A 26,956-nucleotide genomic window follows, 5' to 3' on the forward strand; every position below is an offset into this window, starting at 1 on the left:
AGCCCTGGTCTCCAAGGTAGTGCCAAAGCAAAAGTCGTGTCTACCGCTCTGTCCCGCCAAACAGCTGATTCAATTGGTAGCGCAGTAGCAAAAGATGCGCCCGAATCACCTCCAGACGCCCTGAATCGCCAGGCTGGGGGAATCAGGTGTTTGGCAGGATAGAGTGGTAGCAAAAGACCCGCTGCCAGGATACCCTGCAGACCCCCCTGATTCACTGGGCAGGAATTTTTATTTTTTGCTGCCCGGTCTGCCTAAACGTTTTGTTTTGGCGCCCACAACCGAGGTCCCAGGAGCCACATGACTCCTAGCATTCCTACCCCAATTTCTAACACTGAGCAGACCCCCCCCCAAAAAAGCAAGAGGGGTGAAAATACACGCTTCCAGTTGCGCCCCATAAAACCAACTGTCCCCTGACTTAAAGAGGAAGACTTGGCGCACCTGGGCAGCCCATAAAGGGGGGCAGGTGCTGCATGCCCCCCCCCCACAATGCTCCTATCTGCTGGCCATTTGCACAAGGGAAAGCAATTGCCCGGGGGGGGGGGGGGAGAGAGACGCTCAGAGCACAGCCAATGGTCTTTCTGGGCGTCAGGAAGGAGCCCTGTCCCCCCCCGATGGGGCTAGGGGCAGTGGGGATTTGCCTGTGGGTGGCCCCCCCATGTCAGTGGCCCCTCGGATGTTTTAAGCCAGGCCACTGACTCACGAGTCTTCCTAGCTCTTGCTCACAAGGCCCCTCGCCCACTCTCCCTGGCTAACCTAGAGGAAGGCGACATGGGCTCTGTGTGGCACTGGGGGGCGCACGCAGAATCTGGGGGGTGGGCTATGAGTTCCGGGATTTGCCTGCCCCTCTCCCCGGCAAGCAAACAGACTTGCAGGCTGAACTTACTGCTTCCTTCCAAAGGCTTCCTAAAAGCACAGAGACCAAACTAAGACCCAGAGTCCCACCATGGCCCACCCAACTAGTGAGGGGTCCGGGATGGGGGGGAGGGGGGGACACACAGCTCTGCTTTCCAGGGAAACTGCTCAGAGAGTGAAGCTCTCCTGAGAGGATCTCTGCAGGATCAGGCCAGCAGCCCATGCGATCAGCATCTTGCTCAAATACTGCTGCACAATAAGTGTTTAGCAGTTGTTGCTCTCGTTTAAAAGCAAATAAAAGTGGTTTCTTTTATAGGAAAGATACTCCAATATAAAAATGTGCAAATTTCCACCCAGAGCCCTCTCCTCCTCCGAGAATTTCTCCAATCCTCTTTTGAAGTCACAGAAGTTGGGGGCCGCATTTCCCGGGAAGAAGCAGGAGAGATGGTGAGCTCACTGGGATCACAAGCGTTGCAAGCAAAAGGGCGCCGTTTATTCCTTGCAATGTGGAATTTATCCGGCATCTGTATCTTTATCTTGTCTGGATTTATTTACACGTTTAGCAACAAAACGTGCCGTTTAGCAAACGTCCGTCTCTCTCTCTCTGCCGGCTGCTTTGGGCTCTGAGGGAAAGTGGCCCTGGATAAACTAAACTTTAAAAAGTGTCCGGGAACCTCTGGGGGGCCGGAGTTGCAGCACAGATTGGTGGGCAAGGAAAGGGGGCTTCAGGGGGAGAAGAGGAAGCCCCCCAGCCGGACGGGGCAGGAGCAGGAAGAAGGCCGAGCCGGGATGTTTGGCAAACTCTTGGGAAGCAAAACCCCGCCGGGGGGAGGAACAAAATGGCTTTCTCAGTTGAACAGAATCGGAGTCTGAACCAGGAGGAGGAGGAAGAGGCAACCTTGCTGGACAAATTCCTCCTAAAGATTTAAAGGGGCCGAATGGGGAAAGCCAGCTCTGGATTCGAATTCTGGTCCAGACTTGGCCAAGTTCTGCTCACTTTTCTCTCCTGGGCACCAGCTGTGCAAAGTCCAGCTTCTGCCCCCCCCCAAAGGGGCCGATCTCTGAGCCAGCTGCATGCTGCCCCCAGCCCCTTCTTCCTTTGGGGGGGCTGTTGAGAAAGGGGTGCTTTGTTCTCACCCCCCCTACAATCTTTGAGGTCCGTTCAGGCCTACTCAACCCGCCCGCCTGCACCTTCCGCCCCCCCCAGCTTCCTTCCTCTTCTACCCCCCCAAAAAAACTTCTGCTTTGGGACAAACATCTCAGAGGCAGGAGGATGCTCAGAGGTTGCTTCCCTGGGAAACGGGGTGGGGGGTCCGCTTGCTCTCTCCGCCCCCCCCAGGCAGAGACCAGGCCATGCACGCGATTTTTTTTTTTGGGGGGGTGCACTGTCTGGAGAAGTGAGGGGCGGACAGGGGCAAAAGGGAGGGCTGACAGCTGCAGGGGGGAAGGGTCCATCCTGCGCCCCCCACCCTGAATGGGGACCCCGAGGGAGCTTGGGGGCAGCCCCCTCCCCAAAACTTCTACCGAGAGCGCAGCAAACGGGAGGGGGCGAGAGAGAATCCCCCCCTCGCCCCCAAACAAGAGCAAAACTTTTCAGGCGGGAGCCTTCCCCCCCCCAACCCCGCTGTCCCGCCTCTGGCGAATTGGGGAGGGGGGGTCCACCTTTGCAAAAGGACAAGTTACTCTTCTCCCTTTTCCCCTAGTCTCCCCCCCCCGCGCCGTCCCTTCTCTTTGCAAATCGATCCCTGGAAGGGGGGGGCTCCCTCGCCGCCGCCTTCTGCACGCACAGACACCCCCGCACGGAGTGGAAGGGGGGTGGAAAAACAACAACCCCCCCCGATCGCGCGCGTGCACTCCGTGCAAATTTTCTCGGGGGGATCTGGGGGTGCAAAGCGGCCGCCCGCCGCCCCCCCCCCGCGGACTCCCCGGCGCCCCTCCGTACCTGCCCGCATGTCCCGCCGCTGCAGCAGCAGCATCCGCGGAGCCGCCGAGGGGGCGGGGGCGGGAGGAGGGAGGGAGGGAGGGGGCGGGGAGGGGGCGCGGGGGGGGAGGGGGCCGCGCCGCCAATGTTCTTTGTCTGGGAAACTCCGGGACACGTGACGCGGGGCGCCGCTCCTGGTTGGCCGCGAGCGATGGAAACGGGGGGGGGGGGGGAGAAAGCGAGAGATAGAGAGAGAGAAAGGTGCGGGGGGGGGCCTTGTCGGGTTTGCAAGGCTGGTCTGGCGGGGGGGGGGCGTCTCTGCAATTGCACGACTGCAGAGAACAGATGCGGGGGGGGGGTCCCCAAAGTTGCAAAGAGACATCCGAGGTTGTTGAGGTTTTTTGCGGGGGGGGGGGGAGAGGTCGAGCACCGCTTTCCCGCTTCCCGATCCGGATTCCGGCCCGGGCACGTTCACACGCCCCACTCCGGATCGCGCGGGTCTTCCTAAAATCTCAGGGGGGGGGTTCGTCTGCTCCCACTGAAAATGCAACGAGGCGCTATCCCCCCCCCGCCAAAGAAAAAGCGCGCACGTCCAGGAGCAACGCGGGGTCTCCAACGTCACCCCAGAGATTGGAGCCGCCCCCGAACCTAGTGGCGCGCAGGGGCAGCGATCCTGGCTTCTTGCGCGCCTCCAGAAGAGAGGAAGGGGGCGCGCACCATTTGCGCGGGGTTTCAATGAGAGATAAATGGGGGTCTCTCTCTTTTTTTTGCAGCCGGGGCACTAGAACCCCCCAGCTCCCCCCGGAAAGGGGCATCCGAAAGGGGTCACGAAACCCCGTCGGCGCTGCTTGGCCAAATCTGGATCCGACCCTCCCGGGGACTTTGGGGAAACCACAAACCTTAACTTTCTTCCTCGGAAGCTGCCCTGGAACACGTGTCGGGACAGACGCTCTCCAAGAGATGCCCCCCACTATCAAAGATGCCGCTCGGAACACGTGTCAGCTCGCGGGCGGGACCCCCAGCCCACCCCCTGCCCCGCAAGCGATGTCCGTGCCTGGGAGGGGCCGCGTCGCAGTCCGAGGGGGCCATTTGCCCGACCCAGAAGCAGAGGGGGGGCTCCCACGACTGGGAAGGATGTGTCCCGAACCGACACGACGACGACGGAGCCACAACTCTGCAACCATCATTCACACGCACAGAGGCCTCTCTTCCCTCGCACTCGAAATCAGACCCGGTTGATTTCACTGACCAAGTGCCCGGGGTTGGACTAGATGACCCTTGGAACCCCTGCCAAGCCTACCATTCTGCGATCGGAGGGGCTCTCTCTGGATCAGGCCCATGGAATGGGAAGGCCCTGCCCGCTGGGGGCAGGCGGATCTGGCCCCCTAAAGGGGGCCTTAAAGCTCCCCATCTCCCTTGCAGCCTTAAAGCTCCCCATCCAAAAAAGTCAACATGCTGTTCTCTGGACCCCCACCTGCGTGTATAGCGCCCCCCCTGTACCCCCACTGCAACAAGGGGGGGGGGGCTCACACGGCAGCATTTAAAAGAGGGAGCAACAGGAGATGGGCACATCTGCTGTTGCTCCCTTTCAATTATTTTAAAGTGTCTCAAAAAAACTCTGAAGTGGCATACAGCCAAATAGAGACTCTAATTATTATTATTATTATTATTATTATTATTATTATTATTATTATTACAGTATTATTATTAACAACAGCATATACAAAGGATGCAATCGAAAACAGAACTGGCAGCTACAGGATACATTAATTAAAAACAACGCAAGGCTAAAAGTGTGGGGCTATCTGCAAAACTGACAAATTGAATCTCACTCGGCAGACCCACCGGAATCCAGTTGGCCAGGCCCATTGACTTCAATGGGTCGACTGAGCAGGACGGGGCTGGACTCAGTCCAGGAGTATCAGAGAAAGGCATAAGAAATTGGGAGCGTCCCTATAACCCAGACCAGAGAGGTTTGCCCACCTGACCCTAAAATGCAACTGGCACACTCACAGCACAACCAAAAAGCATGTCAACAATAAGGAAAGTGAATCTGGGGGCCAGTTTACAAAGCCTCCCCCCCCCCAAGAGACACATTCTAGGCAAATCCAGCAGCTGTGTTGGCTATGAGACGCCACCCTGGCCTGAGTCCAGGAACCGGGGACCAGGATATGACCCCAGATATCACCATATCTTAGCCTGAGATTGCCTTGGCAACCCAACCTGGTGCCCCCCCGCCAGATGTTTCGGACCACAACACAGCTGTGGTGTCTTTAAGTTGTTGCAGAATCTGGAGGGCATCCGGTATGGGGAGGCGCTGCTGGATGGCAGGACCCCAAGAGGGGGTTTGGCCACAGAAGTCACCCCACTGAAAGAGAGGCAGAGGGGGCAGCCAGTGGGCAAGGCTGGCAAAAGGAGCAGGGAGCCAGCCCGGGGCCCTTGGCCCCAGAGTCTGAAGGCCCCCCTGGCATGAACACTCTGCACATGGATTCCCAGGAACATGAGAGACGGATGAGGCCCAAAGGAGCCTGTCTGGCCCAGCGCCCTGTCCCAGACAGTGGGAAACTGGCAAGGGGAACCGGAACCCCAAATCCTCCCCCCTCCTGCCGTTTCCAGGGGGTGTCTGGCTGGGAACCCAAAGTCTGCAGGGGGTGGGACTGGATGACCCTCCCCACTTACAATTCAGTAGCCCCCTCCTGCAGGAATCTGTCCCCTGGCACCTTGTCGCCTTTGCCTCTGGAAAACCTCTGCTACCTGGTGGCTGCACAGAGAGCCAGCTCCTGTCTGAAGGCGGCAAGTGGCGGCAAGCAAGAGGCAGCCCCAGAACTGCCCCCCCCACCATGCGTCTCTGTCCCCAGGGTCTCCCCCCCCCCTGCAAAACACCCCACAAAGGGAGTCTGCAAAGCGCTCTCTCTCTCTTTGCTTCTCCCTTCAGGGCAGATTCTGTTGCAGCTTGCCCACCTCATTCCATGGGGAGAGAGGGGGAGCAAAGAGGATCCCATTCCCGGGGGCGGGTGGGGGGGCGGGAGCAGGGACAGTGCAGTGGGGAGGGGCTCGACACTTGCTTGGCATGCAGAACGACCCAGGTCCTGTCCCCAAAGGCGTCTCAGGGCTGGGGCTGCCCCCTTCCCAAAATCCTGAACAGCCACTGCCGCCTCTACAGAGGCCTCCCGTCCACCTGAGAAACATTGCAACAAGTCCTGTCCCCCCCCTCAAAAAAAAGAACTGTGGTTTTAAAATGCACCTGCCTCCCTCAGCCCTTTGAATTGTGGATAGTTTTAGCACACTCAGGAATGCAAAGTTTTGTGTCTCTTTTGAAGGAAGGGAAGCTCTTCTGCCTTTCCCATTCCAGCGCATTATGTGCCCCCCCCCAAATATCATGTGGCAGGAGACTGGCTGCAGGGCAAGACCCCCAAATCCCCAGACCCTCCAGAGACGCCTCTGGCCGTCCCTCAAGCCCAGAGAGACCAGCCCAGAATGCTGACCGGCCTCCCACTTCCGACCTGCAAGGAATTCCTGCGCCATCCAGGCCCTCGGCCATTTCACCAACGTCCAGCAACAGAAACAGCACATGCCCTGACTTCTCCTGTCCTCTGCTGCTTCAGAAGGAGCTGCCCTGGGTTCAAATGCTCCTCCATCTCATATCTCCCCGCACACTGAAATCTAGCAAGTCAGGGGAAGGCCGCTTTTGCCACACATGCCAGGAGGTTTCGCGTGGGGAAGTAGCAAAGCACCTGTGGCCTGCAGACCAAAGCAGAGTGACCCCCCCCAGTCACCAATACAGACCCCCCTGACCTCTGTACATGAACTCCTCACTGTCCCTGCCGCTGTCCAATCCGTTCTGCTCTCGGTTGAACAAAGCCTCCTTTGAATGCCGGGGGCACAAACTGGGCAGCCTTTTCCATGTGTGCCCTCCCAAGCCTCCTGAAGGAAAGCCCACAGGCAATGGTGGGGGGGATCAGAAGGGCCATGCGCCCCAGTGGTTAGAGCACCTGCAGGCCCCAGAAGACTCCAAAGGGATGGGGAAAGGGACCGCCTGCCGGACAGGAGAGAGACCTGGGCAAGGTGGATGAAGAGCCAGGCCTGGCCAAGGAGCAAGCCCTCTTCAGCTGCAATGTCTGCAATGACAGGGGGTCAGACTAGATGACTCTGGGTGCCCCTTCCAACTCTGCCATTTTGTGATACCTGCTGGCCTGTCTTTTTCACCGGCAGAGGAGCAACCGTGCAAGGGAGTGCCCGCCGCCCCCCTGCACGGTCCTCCTTTCTCCCCCCCCCCCCGCTGGCTGCTCCCCGCCCTCCCTCACCCCATGAGCCCTGCCTCTGATTCTGGGTGAGGCCAAGGAAGCCCGGGGGCCCTTCCCCAACTGCGGGGTCCCCTGCTCCGCCCCTTGTGCACCACTGCCTCGTGAGAGGATGCGCCTGGGCCACGCAGCTTGCCCCGTGTTATCCGGATGCGGGAGGTGCCTGCCGCCACTCTGGCTCCTTCTTCCTGCCGCCATGCCAGCAGCCAGGGCTGCCAGGCTATAAATAGACCAGGGCCGAGCAGGAGGGGACCTGTTGCTAGGGAGACCCAGCGGTGAGGCGGCAGCGCGAAGAGCAGGGACACGGAGGAGATTCGGGGAGGGAGGGGGAGGGGGAGGGCAGGGCGGCTGCTGTGTGCGAGTGCATGCCCGGGGGGGGGCGCAGGTGGGTGGCAGCGGGGGCACCGTGGGTGCTCTGCGGCAGGCCTGCCATGGGGAGGGGGTCTCCGCTTCCGCCATTTTGCTGCAGTGTGCAGGCGCACGCTGACCCTTCGGATCCTTTGCAGAGGTGGCAAAAGCAGAACAGAGGAGGGGGGGCGCTTGCAGCTGAGGCTCCCCCCCCATTTTGCACAACACTTCAGGAAGGGGGGGAGGAAGGGCCGCAGAGAGCGTGCAGAGGGTCGCAGGTGCAGAGCGCAGGCAGGGCTGCGAGGGACACGGCCTGATTTTCCTGGAGAGCAGCTGCCGGCCAGTGCTGGCAAGGCTGAGCTCAGGCTTGGAGGTGCCGCCTGAACTCCCAGCACCCACAAGCCCACATGGCCAATGCTCAAGGCGACCCCAACAGCTGCCACAGCAGGCGCCCAGCTGGAGCGGGCAGGAGATCGCAGCTTGGCCCACTAGAATTGTAGAGTTGGAAGGGACCCCCCAAGGTCATCCAGCCCAGCCCGCTGCCAGCTAAAGAATCCCTGCCAGACAGCCACCCAGTCTTCCTTTAAGGGAAAAACCCCAGGAGAAGATGGCGGCTATTTTCTGTTGGGCACTGCCAGATCACTGCAGGGCACCACCTCCTGCCCTGCGCTGCACGAGACCCCTTTTTCTGGGGGGGGGGGTCCCATGCCCTTGCCCCGTGAGATACCAGCTGCCCCAGCCCTTCTTGGCCCCATCTCCTGCCTCAAACATTGCTCTCCCCCCCCCTTTGCCCATCCAAAACTAGGGTTAAGACCAGAGCACTCGGAAGATTTGAGAGCCCCCCGGAAGGAGGATGTGGCCGAGACCCCTGCCTTGTGGGGGCTGGACTAGACGCTCAGGGCTGATTCTATAGATCTAATTCAAAATGTAAACAAGAATAAACCACATCTCCTTCATCTCTATTATTAGAGATTTTGTTATTTTATTATTATTATTATTATTAGTGTGTGTATGTATGTATGTATGTATGGGATTTCCCCCCATTAATTCTGGGAGCCTTTTTTTGTAGGTTTTGCTGCCATGGCAAATCTCTTGGGTGCCCCCTTGATGCCCATTGAAGCAAGTGGGTATTTTGCTAGATGTTTCTCCGGCCCTGGCCTGCCCTCAACAGGTGCCCCCCCCAGGGACTATCCCAAAGGGCCTCCCCCTGCAGAGCTGCACAGCACCCTAACCCCTCCCCTCGCCCTGCCCTGCCCCTCCCTGGGCCTCCCCCTATCAACAGCCTTTGAGGCACCCCTGGGCGCAAAAATAGGCCCCTGGGCTCCTCCCAAGGCCACCCTCCCCCCTCCCTGCACCCAGCAGCGCCACAGGTAGCTGTGCTTCCTGCCAGCAGGGGGTTGGTCTAGATGACCCTGGGGTGTCCCTTCCAACTCTACTAGGATTCTATGTACAGGAGCAAAGGTCCTGGACAGCAGCAGAAGACCTCGTCTGCTTGCACCACCTGCCCACCTCCCCCCCCCCCCGCCGGACCAGGCAGGGTGCCAGGTGCGAGTCACCGACCAGCCCAACTTGAAAATCCACGGGATGACAGAAGGGGCAGGAAACGCCAGTGTCAAAAATCTTAAAAGTCCATTTTCTCTCTCAGCTTTCATATTTGGAAGGGGGAGAAACTCCAGGAAGAAGCCAGGCGGAGGATCGGGCAGGAAGGAAGCCTTGTATTGGGAAACAAGGTGAGGTGAGGTGAGCAGCAGGCCTCAGCGCCCTCTCAAGGATCCTGAGCCCCACACAGCCCCACTGATTCCTTGGGGTGGGAAGGGACAAAAGGAGCGGCCGCTGATTCTGGCTGTGCTTCCCGCATTGCAGGAGGTTGGGCTGCGTGGCCTTTGGGTTCCCTTCCAGCTCCGCAGTTCTGTGATCGCCCCAACTCACCTGTTCCAGCCTGCCAGCTCTGGCAGGCAGCTAACAGGAGGAAACTAAGGCAGCGTCCAGCCCAGGGGGCATCCCTGGAAGGGAGTGGGCAGGGCCTGGTAAGATCACGGAACTGTAGGTCCAATTGCTGGCTTTCCAGCTACATGGCAGGCCGCCTTTCGCTTGGAGGACGGGTCCACCGAGTCGAGATCCCCGCGGTACGGGGGGTTGGACTAGATGACCCTTGGGGTCCCACCCAGCTCTACAATTCCAGGATTTTAGGATTTGGCACTGTCCCAACTGACTGGGCAGAGGGTTCCAGGCAAGAACACACTCCGAATCTGGGTGCCAGGCGGATGCTCTGCCCACTAGACCCTCCTGGCTGGAGAAATGAGCCGGGTTATCTTGATGCAGGATTTCCACTCCTTTCAGACCCCCATTTCCTTCTCCCCAGGGCAGGGACGGGTTCCCCCGCAATTTAAAGGCAACCGCTGGGTCTTTCGCCACCCTGGCTTGCCCTGGGCCCGATAAAGCGACTCACAGATTCAACAAATAATAATAATAATTTTTACGAAGCCCTCAGCCCCCAGAGGGTGGCTTGCCTGGCGGGTGGGGCGGGGGCCTACAAGAAGGTTCAAGGTGCCAACTTGGTGCCCGTGGGCAATGGTGACGTAGCTCTGGGGCAAAAGAGGTTCTGGGCGTGCGAGGAGGAGGAGGAGGAGGAGAGAGAGGACATTGGGGGGGGGGGTTAGGGGCCGGCAGCAAAAGGGTGCCCCCACCCTTGCCCCCATCTTTCCAAAACCATGCCCTGGGCGCCTGTGCGTGAGGAGGAAGGGGCGCTCCCTGGCAGTGGGCAGACGCAGGGGGAGGGCGTGGGCACACCCACAGCCCCCCCGGCAACCCACAAGCCACCCCCTCCCCGCAAAACCCCAAAGGTGGGCCACGAACCTTGTCCAGCTGAGCTGCCGCTGGGTTATCAGTCTGTGGGAGAAAGGTAAAGGAGAGGAGGGAGTTAGCACACACAGAGCCACAGCAAGAGGACGCAACTGCCGCTGCCCCACAGGCAGGCACAGGAGGGGGCACACGGGGGGGGGAAGGATGGGGGGCGCAGCTGTGCAGGTGCCAGTTCACCTAAGGCAGGAGCAAAGCCTGAGCAACTGAGGTCCTCGCCCTTTTGCGCCCCAGGCCAGCCTGAGATCATCTGCAGGAGCGCTGTGGGTGGTTGTTCCCTGAGAAGCCAAGCCTTTAGTCCTGTGGAACTCCCTGCCACTGGAGACACAGCAAGCGCCTTCTGCACCGGCTTTTACACACCTACTGGAAACTTTTCGGTTCCCTCTTGACTTACGCAGGGAATTAAGAGCACCATCCTTGCCCAGCGGCTACTTGACGTCTGTTTCTAACTTCTTTCCGTGGCTGTATATTTTTATTGGCATGAACCATAATAAATGCGGGGGGGGGGGGGAGATAATAATAATAATAATAATAATGGGGAATTGGTATACAAATATTCAGCATTGGAGCACCTTCTGCCCCAGCCCCCTCCTTGCTCAGGATGTCCTACGCTGCGCCAGTCTCGAGGATGCCAACCCATAATGCTTTGGAGCCAGATCAGGGTACCAGGGCACAGCAAAGCATGCTGGGAAGGAGGATGCCATTAGGTCACAGAGCAAAGACTTAGCGATAAAACCCACCTCTCTAACTCCCTAATTATTGTTATTCGAAGCAAGAGCCCGTTCTATGATTCTAGGAATGCCCGGAGATTACACAAACAGAAGTGGCCACAATGATCCTAAACCCAGAAGGAAAATAGGGTGTGGGAGTCCCAGTGCAGCCCATCATCGCCTGAACCCTGTGCCCCCCCCCTGCAAACACCGCCAGGGCCCTTCCTGGTCTCTGCACAGTTCAAAGCATCTGCAGAACATCTGCAGCGATGCATTTTTGCAAGCGCGCAGCCTCACATCTCATGAACCCGTGCCCACGCTGGACGTGTGCCCTTCCTGAACGCCAGACTGTTTGATGGGCGGCATGTGCGCACCCCCAGCCAGATGCGCCCAGGAGCGGGCAAAGTCATGGGACGAGGGAAGGAAAGCCAGGGGGGCTCTGTTCATGGCAGGCCTACAGGCAGCTGGACCCGAACATGTGGAAGGCTGTGGAGAGGCAGAAGATGGGAGGGGGGGTGATGGGGACCAAGAGGGAAGGGGGGGGGTCCGGGTGCACTTGCCGAAGCACATGGCGAAACGGTGGAACTCGCTGCCACTGGAGGCCATGACCAAAATCGCCCAGATCTCTCAGGCCCAAGATTCTCATAGAGGATTGAGCGTAGTTTTTTTTTTTGGGGGGGGGGTTGGAATTGTGAGACACTTCAATGCCTGGCTGAGTAAGCGGCTGCCTCAGAAACCAGACGGGTGAAGGGGGGGGGGAATATTAGGCAAGGAAATGAAATCAATAAGTAGATAACCACACATTAAAAAAAAAAGATAGGTGCCAAGCAAAACCGAATGCTGCAAGCTATGTAAAAGTATGAAAACTTACATATAATTTGCATAATTATATCCTGCTAATTAGAGGGAGGGCTCTGACCCCCCCCAACCTGGTCAACTGAGAAGCTGCTCCGTCCCCAAGAAGGCCTGAGACTTCTCTACACTTTCAAGCCGCTCCTGACTCTCTTGAGGACTAGAAAGTTGCTTCTTTAAACAGCGGAAGCTGAGCTAAGCAGGATGCCAAGTTCCTCCCCCCGCATCCAGCTTCCCCCCAGGCACGCGGCCAGCCCCCCTCTTGCCCTAGACACACAGAGGGAGAGCAGAGACCCTCAAATTCTCCCATCCGGCCCCCCAGTCTCTCCCTGGGGCTACGAAAGACCCTCAAGGGTGGGGAGAAGGCAGAAAAGGAATTTGGGGAGCCAAGAGATATTGCTCATTTCTCCTTGGAATGAGAACACAAGGGAAAGGGAAAATGAAGACCCCCTCCCCACATTCCCCCAAGCAGCAAAGCTTCATTGCAGGGGGTTAGACTACAGGACCTTTGGGGTCCCTTCCAACTCTAGAATCCTGCGCAATGGGAGACATTCTGCGGCCCATTCTGGGCTAGGAGAGGAAGGGGAATGCCAGAGAGACCCAGAAATGCCCCTGGGGCAGCCTAGACTGCCACTCTTCACCCCCCCCCCACCGTCCACTGCACACACACGGGACCCCCCTCTCAGTGACCCCCACCAAGCACCCAGCAGCACTGACACCCCTGCTCTGCTCAACGGCCACCCTTTCCCGCTGCCACCCCAAAGCAGCCGCTCCGACCACTGCTCACTCCTGCCCTGCATGGCCTCCAATGCACCACCGCCTTGGCCCAGGGCAGGACCAGGAGGCAGAGCCCCGCCAAGACCCCAACCTTCTCTGGGGCAGGCGCAGCGTGGCTGCTTCCCCCCTCCCCCAAACACAACTGGATCACAGAATCGTAGAGTAGGAAAAGGGCCCCTACGGTCATCTAGTCCAACCCCCTGAAATGCACGGGGTTGGACTAGATGATTGTGAGAACTGTAATTTGGGGGTGGAACAAAAATGGCTCCCCTGTGGACCCCTAGATGTCCGCTGTGCAGGCAAGAGGGATGGGTTGCTCTGGCAAAGTCTCCCTCTCCCATCTCTGGGGCAGAAAGCGCTATGGGGAAGAGCCGTAGTTCAGTGGTAGGAAACACCTCTTCTGCAACCAGGTCAATCCCTGCCGGCAGCATCTCCAGGCAGGGCTGCCAGTCAGTGCAGACAATACTGATCAAGATGGACCAATGACCTGAATGAGGCATCTTTCTGAGCTGCCCCCCTTGCAGACAGAACACCCCACATTCTCTGCGATGGGGGGCTGACAGAGCAAGCCATCACCTGGAAAGCATAACCCCCCCAATAGCATCTTGGAAAACCCCAGAAACAGCCCAAGGCCAACACCCCCAGAGCCCAGATTGGGACCCCTGAGAAATATTGGGCGTGGGGGGAGACTTGGTCCACCTTATTCGTGACCCTGGGAGGCAGAAGTGGCAGAATTCACGCTGACCACCCTGGAGGAGCCAAGAGGGGCCCCCAGGGAGAGCTGAGGACCCGTGGGGAGGGGGGCAGAAGGGGGCCCCACCCAGGACGCCGCCACCCGGGGACCCGGGGCGGCCAGGCTCACCTCCCGCTTCCAGCGCGCCAGCCACTCGTCCCGCTTCCTCTTGCTGATGTAGTAGGGGTCCCCCGCCTGGAAGGTCAGGCGCGGCATTGGCCGGGGGCGAAGGCTCGACTCACAGCCCAGGCCTCCTCCTCGCAGGCGGCCGCGGGATCCCTGCGCGGGGAGAGGAGAGTCAGAAGGGAGATCGCCGGATCATTGGGCCGGATTCCCATCTCAGCCGATGCCCCGAGCGCCAGACCCCCCTGTGCCCTCCCGCCATTTCCAGGAAAAAAGCACACCAAGAACTCTGGCCAAGGTAAGTTTCAATAGTGGGAGTGGTCCCTCCTCGCAAACCAATAGCCAATACTTTGGAATGGATTAGTTTTTGTTACTATTCGACTATTGATTTGCGAGGAGGGACCACTCCCACTATTGAAACTTTACTTTCTTGGTATATTTGGTATAGTGCTTTTTTCTTGGTATATTTAATAACAAGAACTTATTTCCAAAAGGTGGACTTCATAAAAGCATTGCTTTTATTTTGGGGGGACAAGGCCATTTTCATTCTGTTTCTTCAATAATAATAATAATAATAAAATTATTATTATTATTAGTAGTAGTAGTTGTTGTTCTCTTTGATATCTGGTGGGAGGGTGTTCCACAGGGCGGGTTTCACACAGTTCAGCACCAAGATATATCTCGGTTTACACTGGACCCCAATACTTGCAACAATTACATTAAAAATAAAAATAAAACAAGACTCAGACAAACGTTTCTGAATACATTCAAAAAGTTGTGTCGAAACGTATATACAAAAAGTATTAACAATTATTAAAGGTGATAGAAATTATGTGTAGCAAAGTGCATTGCTTAGACTGGTAAAATTTTGAATTTATAAGGCTCTGTCGGAAGCGGGGAAATAAAAATATTTCCTCCGTGAACCATTCCCCCCCCCCACAGCAGTCAAGATCAGAGCTGCCGCTTTAAGAACAGGAACCTGAGCCTGCTGTTTTCCTCTGCCCTCCTCATCCCGTTTTTCCTTGTGTGTCACACCTTTCAGACTGGGGCTGTTTTATTCCTGGTCTTTCTATGAGCTGTTTTCGGCTAAAGCGTATATGCTCTACATCAGGAGTGGGGGGCAGGAATTGGGCAGCCCCCTTAGTCCCCACCCATTGGCTCTGATGGGGGCTTTAATCCAAGCGTCCCTGGGAGAGCGCAGCAGGACTCGCACTCTAAGCAAGCAATGCTCCAGCGTGGGGGCCCTGGAAGCTGCTCCCCCCCCCAAAAAAAGAGCCCAGCTGTGCGGAAAATACTTGCCTCCATTTTCAGGGAGTTGTAGTGGTTTTCCTCCTTCTCTTCTTTGCCTGGAAACAGAGAGAGAACAGACTGAGTGCCAGGAGAAATCTGGGCCACGCGGGCCCTTTGGCGGGGGGCAAGTGCCCCCACGCAAAGGAGGGCGTTGTGCCTGTGCTGGGTCTGGTGGCGCCACCCCTCACGCCCAGGGTCCTCCTCTCTCATTTTGCACATTTAAATTGTTACTGGATTTAAAAACTTCGCACAAAATCCAGTTTATACACTTCTCTTAACGATTCGACTTCCCATCCTAACATTCGCGATGTTCCCCCCCACCAACAATTTCCTGCTGCCTTGTATTCAATACTTATTCTAAGATACATTTCTTTATTTGCTTTCTTCTCCCTATCCTTTTATTAAATAAACTTTATTATTAAAATAATTCAACATTAATGCATATTACAAATATACAAACATACATTTCATACAGTCCTTAAAAATATTCATACATACCCCCACTCAATCCCACAGATAATTGCTTTTCCCACCACCATCCACCTCCCCTCACCCCCCTTGTGTTAGACTTCCAATCTACTCAATTGCAATTTCTTTCCACTTCTATTACTTTCTTTCACACACCTTTAAACCAACTTTTCTACTTCTTTTTCTGTACACATTGTTATCCATCTTATTTAGCATTTCAGTATTTATAACGGAACATGTTTATTCTAATAGGAGTCCTGATTTTTCAATATGATTTTGCAAGCATCCTTTAAACACCTTCCAGTCCTTGTCTATCTTCTCTTTTGAGATCCAATTTCTCCCATTGTTTTGGATATATTGTAATACTCCAATAATTTGGCAAGCCACTGTTTTCGTCGGTATTCTACGACTTTTCCAATTTTTCGCAATCAATAGCCTTGCGGCTACTGTTGCATACAAATATAATGTCTTGTCTTCTTCCTTTAGACTTCCTGGTACTATTCCCAAGAGAAAACCTTCTGGTGTTTTCCTAAATGAATATCTGGACATTTTTTCATTTCATTATATATTGTTTCCCAAAATTGTTTGATATTCTTCCTATCCTTTCATTGCTCATACTTCAATACCTGTTCACAATTTCATTTGGTTAGAGCAGTTTTTTTTTAATAGTCTGATAAATTTCCATTCTTCCATCGACTTTCCTTCATTCTGGTCCCTTATTTTTGCCGTCGATCTCGCCATTCACCTGAAATTCCACCCCTCGCCTCCTTTCCATTTCTGTGCATACAGATCACAGGCTGTTTTAATCGCCTGCAGAAACAATTTGGGTCCCCCTCTCGTGCCCACCCAACCTTCCCCCAGCCTAAATGCGCTGGCAAGGGGTGATGGGAGTTGTAGTTCAAAACACCAGCTTGGGCGAAGAGGCACTGGTGCCAACTTCCTGGGGCCCTGGGTGCCCGAGCACCCACAAAACTGCCCACAAAGGGCCCGGGCACCCACAAATTTCAGTGCCAGGGTCACGCACACCGCATGGCACCCACGGCTCCAGGCATCCATGGTCACGGCGCCAAGCTGGCACTCCCGGGGCGAGGGATAAGCAGCCAGGCTCATTCTGCTTGGCAAAGGCAACTCCTTGAAGGTTCTGCCTGGCTTCTTGCGTCCCGGGTGTGGGTCCCCTCTTAACAATATCGCTTTACATCTTATATATAAAAAGCTGTTCTGCCTGGCCTTTGGTTTGGACTCAGTCTGACCCTTATGTTTCCCTCCCCTTATGGTCTTGATTTATCGGCTAGTTTTAAAATGAGGCTTTTTAACCTTTTAAAATTGCATTTTAACCTGTATTTTAAATTGGTTCCCCCCCACCCATCATGTTTTTTACTGTGATTTTATTGGTGTTAGCCGCCCTGAGCCCGGCTCTGGCCAGGGAGGGCGGGGTATAAATAAAATTTTTTATTATTATTATTATTATTATTATTATTATTATTATTATTATTATTATTTGCCTATCGACCGCTTCAATCTGCAGAGCTGGCACTGCATAATACCCATTCCACATTTGTAAGAAAGCGCTATTTCAGTGTGGCAGTAGCTGCCCTGTGGAACTCCCTGCCAGTTGAGATGAGGCTGGCGTCTTTGCCACACTCTTTCTGGCACCGGCTAAAGATATTCTTGTTTAGACAGGCCTACCCAGGTGTTTAAAACTGGCATCAACTTTCCAATCGGCTTTTGGTTTATTACTGATTTTATCTTTAAAGACTTGTTTTTACTGATAATTTTTGTATTCTCTTTGTAAAGCGCTTTGAGGGTTGTTGGGTTGGGGCTTTCTTAGGATCAAGGGGGGTATCGTTCTTATGAAATAATTAAGTCAATTGCCCTTTGAACGGCCTCTCTAAATTGCTCCCATGTCAGTTTCTGTTCCTTGGGGGGGGGTGGGAGGGTTAATAAGAGAGCACTACGTATGATGCATGATGCGGTAAAAAATGAAAATAGCAATCAAAGCCTTGCAGGAACAGAAACTGACAGTGGAACAATTCAGAGAGGTGATTCAAGGGGCAGTCCAGCACTCTCTCAGCACAGGTAGTAATAATAATAATAATAATAATAATAATAATAATAATACAGTGGTACCCCGCAAGACAAATGCCTCGCAAGACGGAAAACCCGCAAGACGAAAGGGTTTTCTGTTTTGGAGGCGCTTCGCAAGACGAATTTCCCTATGGGCTTGCTTCGCAAGACGACAGCCCATAGGGAAATCTCCAGGGACCTGTATTAAATGCTGGCGGTGGGGAGCAAAGCCTCCTCTCCCCTCCGGCCTTCAGAAGAGGTCCAGGAAGGCCGGCGGGGGCCGAAAGGCTTTGCTCCCCACTGCCAGCATTTTAAAAGCAGTCCGGGATAGCAGGGAAGCGCTTCCCGCTATCGCGGATGGCTTTTGAAGGCAGGCGGGGAGGGGGAGCAAAGACTTTTGCCCCCCGCCGGCCTTCAGAAGAGGTCCAGGACCTCTTCTGAAGGCGGGCGGGGGGCGAAAGTCTTTGTCCCCCCTGCCTGCCTCCCCAGGGGCTTTTAAATCGCCCTGGACAGCGGAGAAGTCCTCCGCTGTCCCGGGGCGATTTTAAAATGCCGCTCGCCAGCATTTTAAGATCGCCCGGACAGCGGAGAAGTCCTCCGCTGTCCTGGGGTTTTTTAAAATGCTGGGGGTGGGAAGAAAAGCCCTTGTCCCCCCCCCCCCAGCCTTCAGAAGAGGTCGGGGGACAGACTGTCCCCGGACCTGGTCTGAAGGCAGTTTCCATAGGAACGCATTAATTGATTTTCAATGCATTCCTATGGGAAACTGTGCATCGCAAGACGAAAAACTCGCAAGAAGAAAAAACTTGCGGAACGAATTAATTTCGTCTTGTGAGGCACCACTGTAATAATAATAATATCATAGAATTGTAGAAGGGACCCTGAGAGTCATCTAGTCCACCCCCTGCAATGCAGAAATACAAATAATTTTACTATTTGCACCCTGCCCACCTGACTGGGCTGCCCCAGCCTCTCTGCGCCCAGAGCCTGACTTCTGACATTTTGTGGGGGTGGCGAAAAATATTCCTCTCTCTTTCTCCCCTAGAGAAGTTCCCTCTCCTTCCTCCCATCGGTTAATTCTCCCCTGGGCAGAGAAGGTGTTTTATTTTCATCTTCTGTGAAATGCATGCGCTTTCAGGGCGGCTTACAAAAACTAAACCTCTCAAAGCATCATCATCATCATTTAAACACAGCAGCACAGGAAGATGCGGAGCAGCAGACAAGGGAAACCAGGAATTAAAATCAAATGTAGTTGACATTTTTGAAAAACAAAGTGAGTGGGGAGAAAGCAAGGCGGGTTTCCCTGGACAGAGAGGGGCCACGAATGAAAAGGACCCGTCTCTCTCTCTTGTCTCTTCAGCTGCCCCCCACCTGGGCAAGGCCTGGGCATGGGGGGCAGTGAAGCAGCCCTTCCAGGCTTCCTCCCTTGCCCCCGCTTCATTCGCACCCAAGCCCGGCGGGCCTTCCAAGGGGATCCCCAGCTCTTCGCGTGGACCTCGGATCCGTAGCGGTTGAAGTCACTTCTAGCGCAACACCCTAATTTGCTGGGGGGCAGTGGCCCCACGGATCAGGCATGACAGCCATCTGATCGACTGTGGAACTCCCTGCCACAGGACTGCCACTAACCTCAATGGCTTTAAGGGAGGAGGGGACAAATTTGGGGAGGAGGAGGGGGTGACCCAGGGCCCCTAGCCAGGATGCCTCTGCTCTGTCATCAGAGGCAGGAAATGTTTCTGAAACCAATTTTTTTTTTTGGGGGGGGGGAGATGCCCAGATCCTGCTTGCCGTTTCCCCATAGGCAGCCAGTTGGGCAGGATGGGCCCTCCATGGCCCCGATCCGGCAGGCTCTTTTTAAGGCCTTATGGTAGCCAGAACATGGGCGACTGGGAGATGAGATACAACAAAATTAAATATATGTATGTTAAAAATAACCTTTGTTAAGAAACCAGAAGCTTTTCTATTTGGAATTTCAGGTGCCGACATACCAAAGGAGCAGAAAAGATTTTTCATGTATGGAACAACAGCTGCCTGGATGTTATTAGCCCAAAGTTGGAAAGAAGACAAAGCCCAACCAGAGAAGAATGGCAAACTAAGCTGATGGACGGTGCAGGGATAATAATAATAATAATAATAATAATAATAATAATAATAATAATAATAATAATTTATTCCCCGCCCTTCCCGGTTCAGAAAACCAGGCTCAGGGCAGCTAACAACAAATTTAAAACACTTAACTGATGGCAAAGCTGACTGGAAAACTCAGAAACCAAGAGGATAAAAACTTTATTAAACAGGAGCAGGATTTTGATTCACTTGTAGTGTAAATAATTTTACGGCAAATATGGTTTGATATAATAATTGGAGTATGTATGAATATGCATTTGCAGATTCTTAAAATAAGACCCCATGGAGGGAATGGGGGGGTGAGTCTGGAGATTCAGAGAATCTCGTTATATAGATATGTTTTTACTAATTTGTGTTTATTTGTACAGTGGTACCTCTGGCTGCGAACGGGATCCGTTCTGGAGGCCCGTTCGCAACATGAGCAGAACGCAACCCGCGTCTGCGCATATGCGGGTTGTGATTCGCCGCTTCTGCACATGGCGTCATTTTGCACGTCTGCACATGCGCGAGCGACAAAACCCGGAAGTAACCCTTTCTGGTACTTCCAGGTCACTGCAGGACGCAACCTGAAAACGCTCAGCCTATAATAAGACAAAAACCAAAAAGTGAAGTAAAAAAAGAATGGGAGTGCCTAAATGAATACCTTAAAAGCCAAGGTTCGAGGACAGAAATCTGACTGAGTCTGGAATAACCTTGCGAAGTGAAAGGATAAGAAAGAGGGATTTATATCTAGATGTTAGGATAGAGATGATCAGGAAAACAGGAAGACACAATGAGAGATAAAGGAGGTGCTGTGGGACTGGTGGAAGTCAATGTTTTGTTCTTGTTTTTATAGTGTTTATATTGTTAACCTGTAAGATATGGATTGGTTTTGTTTGTTTTTTAGTTGTTGTTGCTTTTTTAGTTTTTTTCGAATATTGGTTTTTGTGTGTTGTGTATTGTTATTTTTCGTGTTGTTGTGTGGAAAACACTAATAAAATGTTATTATAAATAAATAAATAAATAAATAAATAAATAGGGAAACGCTCAACCTGAAGCAAACGTAACATGAGGTACGACTGTATTTTGTATTTGTAAAACCAATAAAAACGATTTACGAAAAAGAAGAACAACACCACCACAGGCGACTGCAGCCAGGCCCCTCCATCTCCCGGTCCTTTCGGAGCTGGTCTGGGCGACTGCCCTCAACTGCACCCCATTTCCAGGTCACCCAGCAAGACGGGGGGTGGGGGCCAGGAAACTCACCTCCCTCTACCTGCCAAGGGTGCCCCTTCCTCAAAGTGGGTGGGGAGAAGCCCCAGAGAAGCGGGGGGGGGGGAGAGAATGGGGAGAAGCCCCGGGAAGCCATGGGGGGGGTGCCTGACGCCTGCAGGGGACAGGATATGCCAAACAGGAACCGAAGGGGGTCAAGCGTTGCCTCTGCCTCTGCATTCTCCGCCCCCCCCTCCATGAGAGCCGCCAGTTTCCTGTGTCGCCTTCCTCGCAGGTAACAGAGGCCGCAGCTCAGCTTAAAAATAGCACCCAGCCTGAAATTTGGGTGTGGGTGGGGGGCAGCGGAAGAGAGCACCTCTGCGAGGCGGCGGTGGTGGTAGTGGGGTGTCAGGAAGGACGAACGCACAGGCCGTGTGGGAACAGGTGGGGGCGGAGAGACGGCAGCAATGAGAACATAAGATCACAAAAACCACGCCGGTGGATCAGGGCAAGAGCCCGGCATCCTGTTCTCACAGCGGCAACATGGTCCCAAGGACCTAGAAATCCAGAGAGACTGCCTCTGGGCCTGGAGGCTCCATTAGAAGCGGCTGAATCACGCCAGCCTTCCCGTTCTCACCCCACATGCCCCAAAGGGTGCGGGCAGGATCTGAGCGCAAGAAGAAAACTCTCCCCTCCACCAGTTTCCAGGATTCACAAGTTTTGCTGCCTCCACAGCCCTCTCTTCCTCCTCCTCCATGAATTTTTTCCGAACTTCTTTTAAGTCCATTCACGTTGGTGGCCCTCACAGCCTCTTGTGGGAGGGAGTTCCACCGTCTAACTATAATAATTTATTATTTGTACCCTGCCCATCTGGCTGGGTCTCCCCAGCCACCCTGGGCGGCTTCCAACAAAGATTAAAAATACATTAAAGTGCCACACATTAAAAACTTCCCTGAACAGGGCTGCCTTCAGATGTCTTCTAAAAGTCTGGTAGTTGTTTATCTCTTTGACATCTGGTGGGAGGGCGTTCCACAGGGCGGGCGCCACCACCAAGAAGGCCCTCTGCCTGGTTCCTTGTAACTTGGCATCTCACAGCGAGGGAACCACCAGAAGGCCCTCGGAGCTGGACCTCAGTGTCTGGGTAGAACGATGGGGGTGGAGACGCTCCTTCAGGTATACTGGACCGAGGCCGTTTAGGGCTTTAAAGGTCAGCACCAACACTTTGAATTGTGCTCAGAAACATCCTGGGAGCCAATGTAGGTCTTTCAAGACGGTGTTATGTGGTCCCAGTGGCCACTCCCAGTCTCACCAGAATCCGCATTCTGGATTAGTTGTAGTTTCTGGGTCACCTTCAAAGGTAGCCCCACGTAGAGCGCATTGCAGCAGTCCAAGCGGAAGATAACCAGAGCATGCACCACTCTGGCCAGACAGTCTGTGGGCAGGGAGGGTCTCATCCTGCGTACCAGGTGGAGCTGGTAAACTGCTGCCCTGGACACAGAACTGACCTTCGCCTCCATGGACAGCTGTGAGTCCAGAATGACTCCCAGGCTGCACACCTGGTCCTTCAGGGGCACAGTTACCCCATTCAGGACCAGGGAATCCCCCACACCTGCCCGCTCCCTGTCCCCCCGAAACAGTACTTCTGCTGATTCAACCTCAATCTGTTAGCCGCCATCCATCCTCCAACCGCCTCCAGACACTCACACAGGACCTTCAGCGCCTTCACTGGTTCCGATTTGAAAGAGAGGTAGAGCTGGGTATCATCCGCATATTGATGGACACCCAGCCCAAACCCCCTGATGATCTCTCCCAGCGGCTGTAAATAGATGTTGAAAAGCATGGGGGAGAGGACGGAACCCTAACTATGTGCTGTGTGAATAAGGACTTTCTTTTATCCATCCCAAATTCCCAAATGCGCAAACGGGTGGGATTCTGCCCACAATGCGCAGGGGGAAATTCAGGGCAGCTGCCCCCCCCCAACACCTTGACACTCTGCACAGAAGTTGTCCTACAAGAGTGTGGCTCAGTTCATGCTAGGGGACGCCCGGTGGATTAGGCCCCGTGGGAGGGCCAGATCCAGCTGGGCTCTCTTCCGCTGCTCCACTTGCTGGAGAAAGAGCCTGTTCACCCTCTTTGTGGCTCATTAAAATTTGGGTTTTATGCTATCCACATGTCTTATCTGTTGTGCGACACACCCCAAACACAGACTATTCCTTTCCCCCTTTTGGGTCCCTCCAAAGATCTGGGAAATGTTGGCGTTTTGCTGCCCCGTGAACAGCCCCCTCCTCCTCGATGGGGACACACAGCCTTGCGGAAGCTGCCTCCCTGCCCTGTCCCCAGCCAGTATCCTCTGGACCTGGGATGCCCAGGCTGGATGCTCTGGGGTCCCAAAGTCTGGAGGTTGGGGAGGGGGGAAAAGCCTCTCTGTTCCTGCCCTCCCCAAATAAATCCCTGGCCAGCTCAGCAACAACTCCGGGGCTGCTGGCGGCCGCCTCCTTCCTCCGAGGGTCCCTGGCTTCCAGAATTTCCATCTGGCCAAGCCTTGGCCGGGAGGAGGCCCCCTCCCAAGGAACAATCCTGGCACAGCGGCAGAGGAAGACCCCTCCCCTCGCAGGCTCCCCGCCAGCAGGAAACCTAAGCTCCCTGGGAACGTAGAACGAGGACTCTGCCATTCTCCTCCACCGCCCTGGAAAAAGTGCCCCCACCCCGGATTTCTGGGGCAGGAGGAATTCCTCAGGCAGGAGCTGGGGGGGCAGGCAGGAGGGGGCGTAGACCCTCCTGGGAAGGATCCTGCTGCCTCCTGCCCAAAAGGGTTCACGTCACTGTTCTGCTGCCCCCTCCTCAGGACACAACCTTGGGCACTCTGAAAGGCTGCCAGGCGGGGGAGATGGGCAGATTTCACCCATAGGGCACAAACCCCACACTAAGGGGGGGGGGCAGGGGGCTCCCATGTATTTCATGGACTTTGCTGGGAGGGAGGGAGCAGGTGGGAAATTTATTATTATTATTATTATTATTATTATTATTATTATTTATATGCCACCCACCTGGCAGGTTGCCCCAGCCACTCTGGGCCGCTTCCAACAAATTATAAAACCACAGTAAAACATTGCACATGGAAAACGTCCAGCCTGTGCTTGCGCAAGAGAGCCCCCCGCTGAGTTGCGCCAATGTGTACAGGGGCACCAAGTGGGGTGGGGCCAGGGAGCTGGGGCCCCCAGAAAATTATCAGTGAAGAGGCTGGGCCCCTCAAAGTTCCATGGCAGCCGTGGGGTGGGCTCGCATCATGCATGCAAGCTGCAAGTGACGCCAGGGGGCATGGGTGCATGGCACGAGCCCACAGCAGAGTGTGCCAACACTGTGCAGCCCTGGGCCTCCTCCATCTGGAGGGCGGAGCGGTGCGCATGGACGCATGGAAACATCAGAAGAGACTGGCTCCTGGATCAGGCCAATGGGCCCCCTTGTCCGGCCTTCCATGGGAAACCTGCAACCAGGATCCGACCACAAGAGCATCACTCCTGGCTCCTGGTTTCCAGCAAATGGGATTCAGAATCATGGCCGCCACGGACTGTGGAGCCAGAACAATAGCTCATCCTGGCCAGTAGCCTCCATGGCCGTCTTGTTTCTTTCCCTCTCTCATTTTACTCCCTCCAACACCTTGGGCTGCCTCTGCCTCCTTTGTGCGCGCTCTCTCTCTCTCTCTCTCTCTCTCTCACACACACACACACACAAACTGTCAACACCTCTGAAGGCAGCTCTTCTGGCCGGCAACCCAAACCTCAGCCCCGCTTGGCCGCCTGCTTTGTGGGCTTCTGAGCCAGTTGCTGCCCTGGCAGCTGCTCTCCCTCGCCCAAGCCAACGGGCAGAGCCACCCAGCAGCCAGGCTGGCCCTGGCACCTGCAGGCCGGATCCTGGAGCCACCTATGGACATGGGCAGCCTAGTGGACTGCACAGAGAGCGTTTTTGGAAGACGGTAGAGAGACTTCCTTTTAATGAGGGTGAAAGAGGTGAGCGCACAATATGGTCTGAGGTTCAACATCAAAAAAACGAAGATCATGGCCACTGGTCCCATCACCTCCTGGCAAATAGAAGGGGAAGAAATGGAGGCAGTGAGAGGTTTTACTTTCTTAGGCTCCGTGATCACTGCAGATGGTGACAGCAGCCACGGAATTAAAAGACGCCTGCTCCTTGGGAGAAAAGCAATGACAAACCTAGACAGCATCTTAAAAAGCAGTGACATCACCTTGCCAACAAAGGTCCGTATAGTTCAAGCTCTGGTTTTCCCAGTAGTGATGTATGGAAGTGAGAGCTGGACCATAAAGAAGGCTGATCGCCGAAGAATTGATGCTTTTGAATTCTGGTGCTGGAGGAGACTCTTGAGAGTCCCATGGACTGCAAGAAGATCCAACCTCTCCATTCTGAAGGAAATCAGCCCTGAGTGCTCACTGGAAGGACAGATCCTGAAGCTGAGGCTCCAAGACTTTGGCCACCTCATGAGAAGAGAAGACTCCTTGGAAAAGACCCTGATGTTGGGAAAGATGGAGGGCACAAGGAGAAGGGGACGACGGAGGACGAGATGGTGGGACAGCGTTCTTGAAGCTACCAGCATGAGTTTGACCAAACTGCGGGAGGCAGTGGAAGACAGGAGGGCCTGGCGTGCTCTGGTCCAGGGGGTCACGAAGAGGCGGACACCACTAAATGACTAAACAACAACAGAGAGACTTCCTGACTCAAGAGCTTAGGAACTGTGTGTTACGGGAGTCCATTCTCTTGATTTATCGCCACGCAGGTCGACCCTTTTTCTCCAGAGAACTCAAGATCCTTCTTGGTTCTTTCTCTTCTCACTGAATCCTCCCTGGCTGTGAGGGAGGTCAGGCTGAGAGGCAGGGACTGGCCCCAGGCCACACCCAGCGAGCTTCATGAAGGCCGAGTGGCAATTTGAACCCAGGTGTCTCCCAGGTCCTACGCTAACCACTACACCACACTGTCTCTGCACAACAGCCCTTCCCGTTGCGGGAATCCAGAAGGAAGAGCATCATCTCACCAGCCTCCCAAGGGACCCTTTGTCCACCACCCACATAGCTGGCATAACCAGGCACACATGGTACAATCACAGAATGGCAGAGTTGGAAGGGACCCCTGAAGGACATCTAGTCCAACCCCCTGCAAGGCAGGAATAAAGGAGGCGGAGTGAGGCAGCCACTTGGTTTCCCCTCAAACACCTCCCACGCCTGTTGTGCAGGCAGAAACCCAACTGGGGCACATCAAAGTCTGCCCACTGCAATGGAGGCAAACCAAGCTGGCCAGAACTCTAAGGCCCCACAGAGACTGCAGCTGCGATCTCTAAAATAACCTTTGCCAACCTTGTGCCCTCCATGCAGCTTTCGCTACATGGCCAGGCGGGCAGCGCCCAACAGGGCACCAGGTTGGTGAAGGCAGAGCTACACGAACTCCCAAGTCAGAATGCCTGCACTGCAGGGGGTTGGGCTGGATGACCTTTGGGGTCCCCTTCCAATGCTACGATTCTGGGCCACCCTCCTTGGTCTGAGCAGCTGAGAAGGAAATAGGGCACAGCCTTCAAAGGAACCCCCAAAGGGGCAGCAGAGCAAACCCGGCTTCCGCGAACGAGAAACAGATGCACACTCCAGTGAATCGAATGCCATCTGCAGCATCAGGCCTGCCGCTCTCGGGTGCCTCACCACTATAAAGTGATTTCTTAAAGCACATGCATGTTTATTCTGCACCTTACAGTAAAGGATACTGGGGGAGGTGGGGTTATAATTGCAAAAGGGATATTGGGGATGTCACCGGCGCTAGCCAATCAGCCCTGCCCACAGACGGAATTCGTTTGCAAGGTTGCAGCACTGTTTCCTTCGGGAAGAAATGTTATGTTTGGGCTGAATGTGGAAAGGGGGCAACTGTGAGGTTCCTTAAAGGTAAGTGACCCCTTGGCTGAGCCTCATTTCCACCCCCCAGAGCCTGACCTCCCCCCTACACTGACCAGTCACCCCCTGCCCCTCGCTTGCAGTGCGGCAAGTGCCCCAACCAAAGACCCTTCCCACGTCCCCATCTCACCTTCGCTGGCAGGGGGGTCGGGGCTGTCCTTAGGGGTGCAGCGGCCGTTCTCCAAGGCCCGCCCCCCCACCTCGCCCTCCGGGAGGCTGCTGGCTTCGTCCTCGCTGGGCTGCCGGCCCTTCAGGTCGGTGGGGGTGCTGCCGCTGTTCTCGGGGCTGCCCGTCCCCACGTCTCCATTGGGCACTTGCTCCACGGGGCTGGTGTTGTGGGCAGGCGGGGGGCACTTGGGCGCTGAGGCTGTGTCTTTGGGGGCTTCTGCGCTCTCCACCTG

The 26,956-nt window shown here is 54.8% G+C and overlaps 2 protein-coding genes and 1 long non-coding RNA gene across 7 annotated transcripts in view; 1 reads left to right on the forward strand and 2 right to left on the reverse strand.

Moving 5' to 3' along the window:
- Positions 1–1,540, reverse strand: part of MAPRE3 (microtubule associated protein RP/EB family member 3) — a 125,809-nt gene extending 124,269 nt beyond the window's left edge. The window contains exon 1 of the mRNA XM_082217910.1: positions 1,529–1,540. The gene's annotated coding sequence lies outside the window, so the exon portion shown is untranslated. The remainder of the gene's footprint in view (positions 1–1,528) is intronic.
- DNMT3A (DNA methyltransferase 3 alpha) overlaps positions 1–26,953 on the reverse strand; it is a 53,671-nt gene extending 26,718 nt beyond the window's left edge. The window contains exons 1-4 of one of the 5 annotated variants that reach the window (XM_082217515.1): positions 26,686–26,953; positions 14,776–14,822; positions 13,483–13,632; positions 10,279–10,311 (exon numbers count right to left, since the gene is read on the reverse strand). In XM_082217515.1, the coding sequence (XP_082073641.1) occupies positions 10,279–10,311; positions 13,483–13,632; positions 14,776–14,781 (189 nt within the window). In that variant the 5' untranslated portion in view covers positions 14,782–14,822; positions 26,686–26,953. Of the gene's footprint in view, positions 1–2,794; positions 2,844–10,278; positions 10,312–13,482; positions 13,633–14,775; positions 14,823–26,685 lie in introns of those variants that run through there. The other 4 variants (XM_082217513.1, XM_082217516.1, XM_082217512.1 and 1 more) reach the window with 4 other exon arrangements.
- The window catches only part of LOC309529773, a 405,398-nt gene that overhangs the window by 158,324 nt on the left and 220,118 nt on the right, over positions 1–26,956 (forward strand). The gene's annotated exons all lie outside the window — the stretch shown is intronic.

The sequence above is a fragment of the Podarcis vaucheri genome (assembly GCF_965113315.1).
Source record: "Podarcis vaucheri genome assembly, chromosome: 3".
Lineage (NCBI taxonomy): Eukaryota > Metazoa > Chordata > Lepidosauria > Squamata > Lacertidae > Podarcis > Podarcis vaucheri.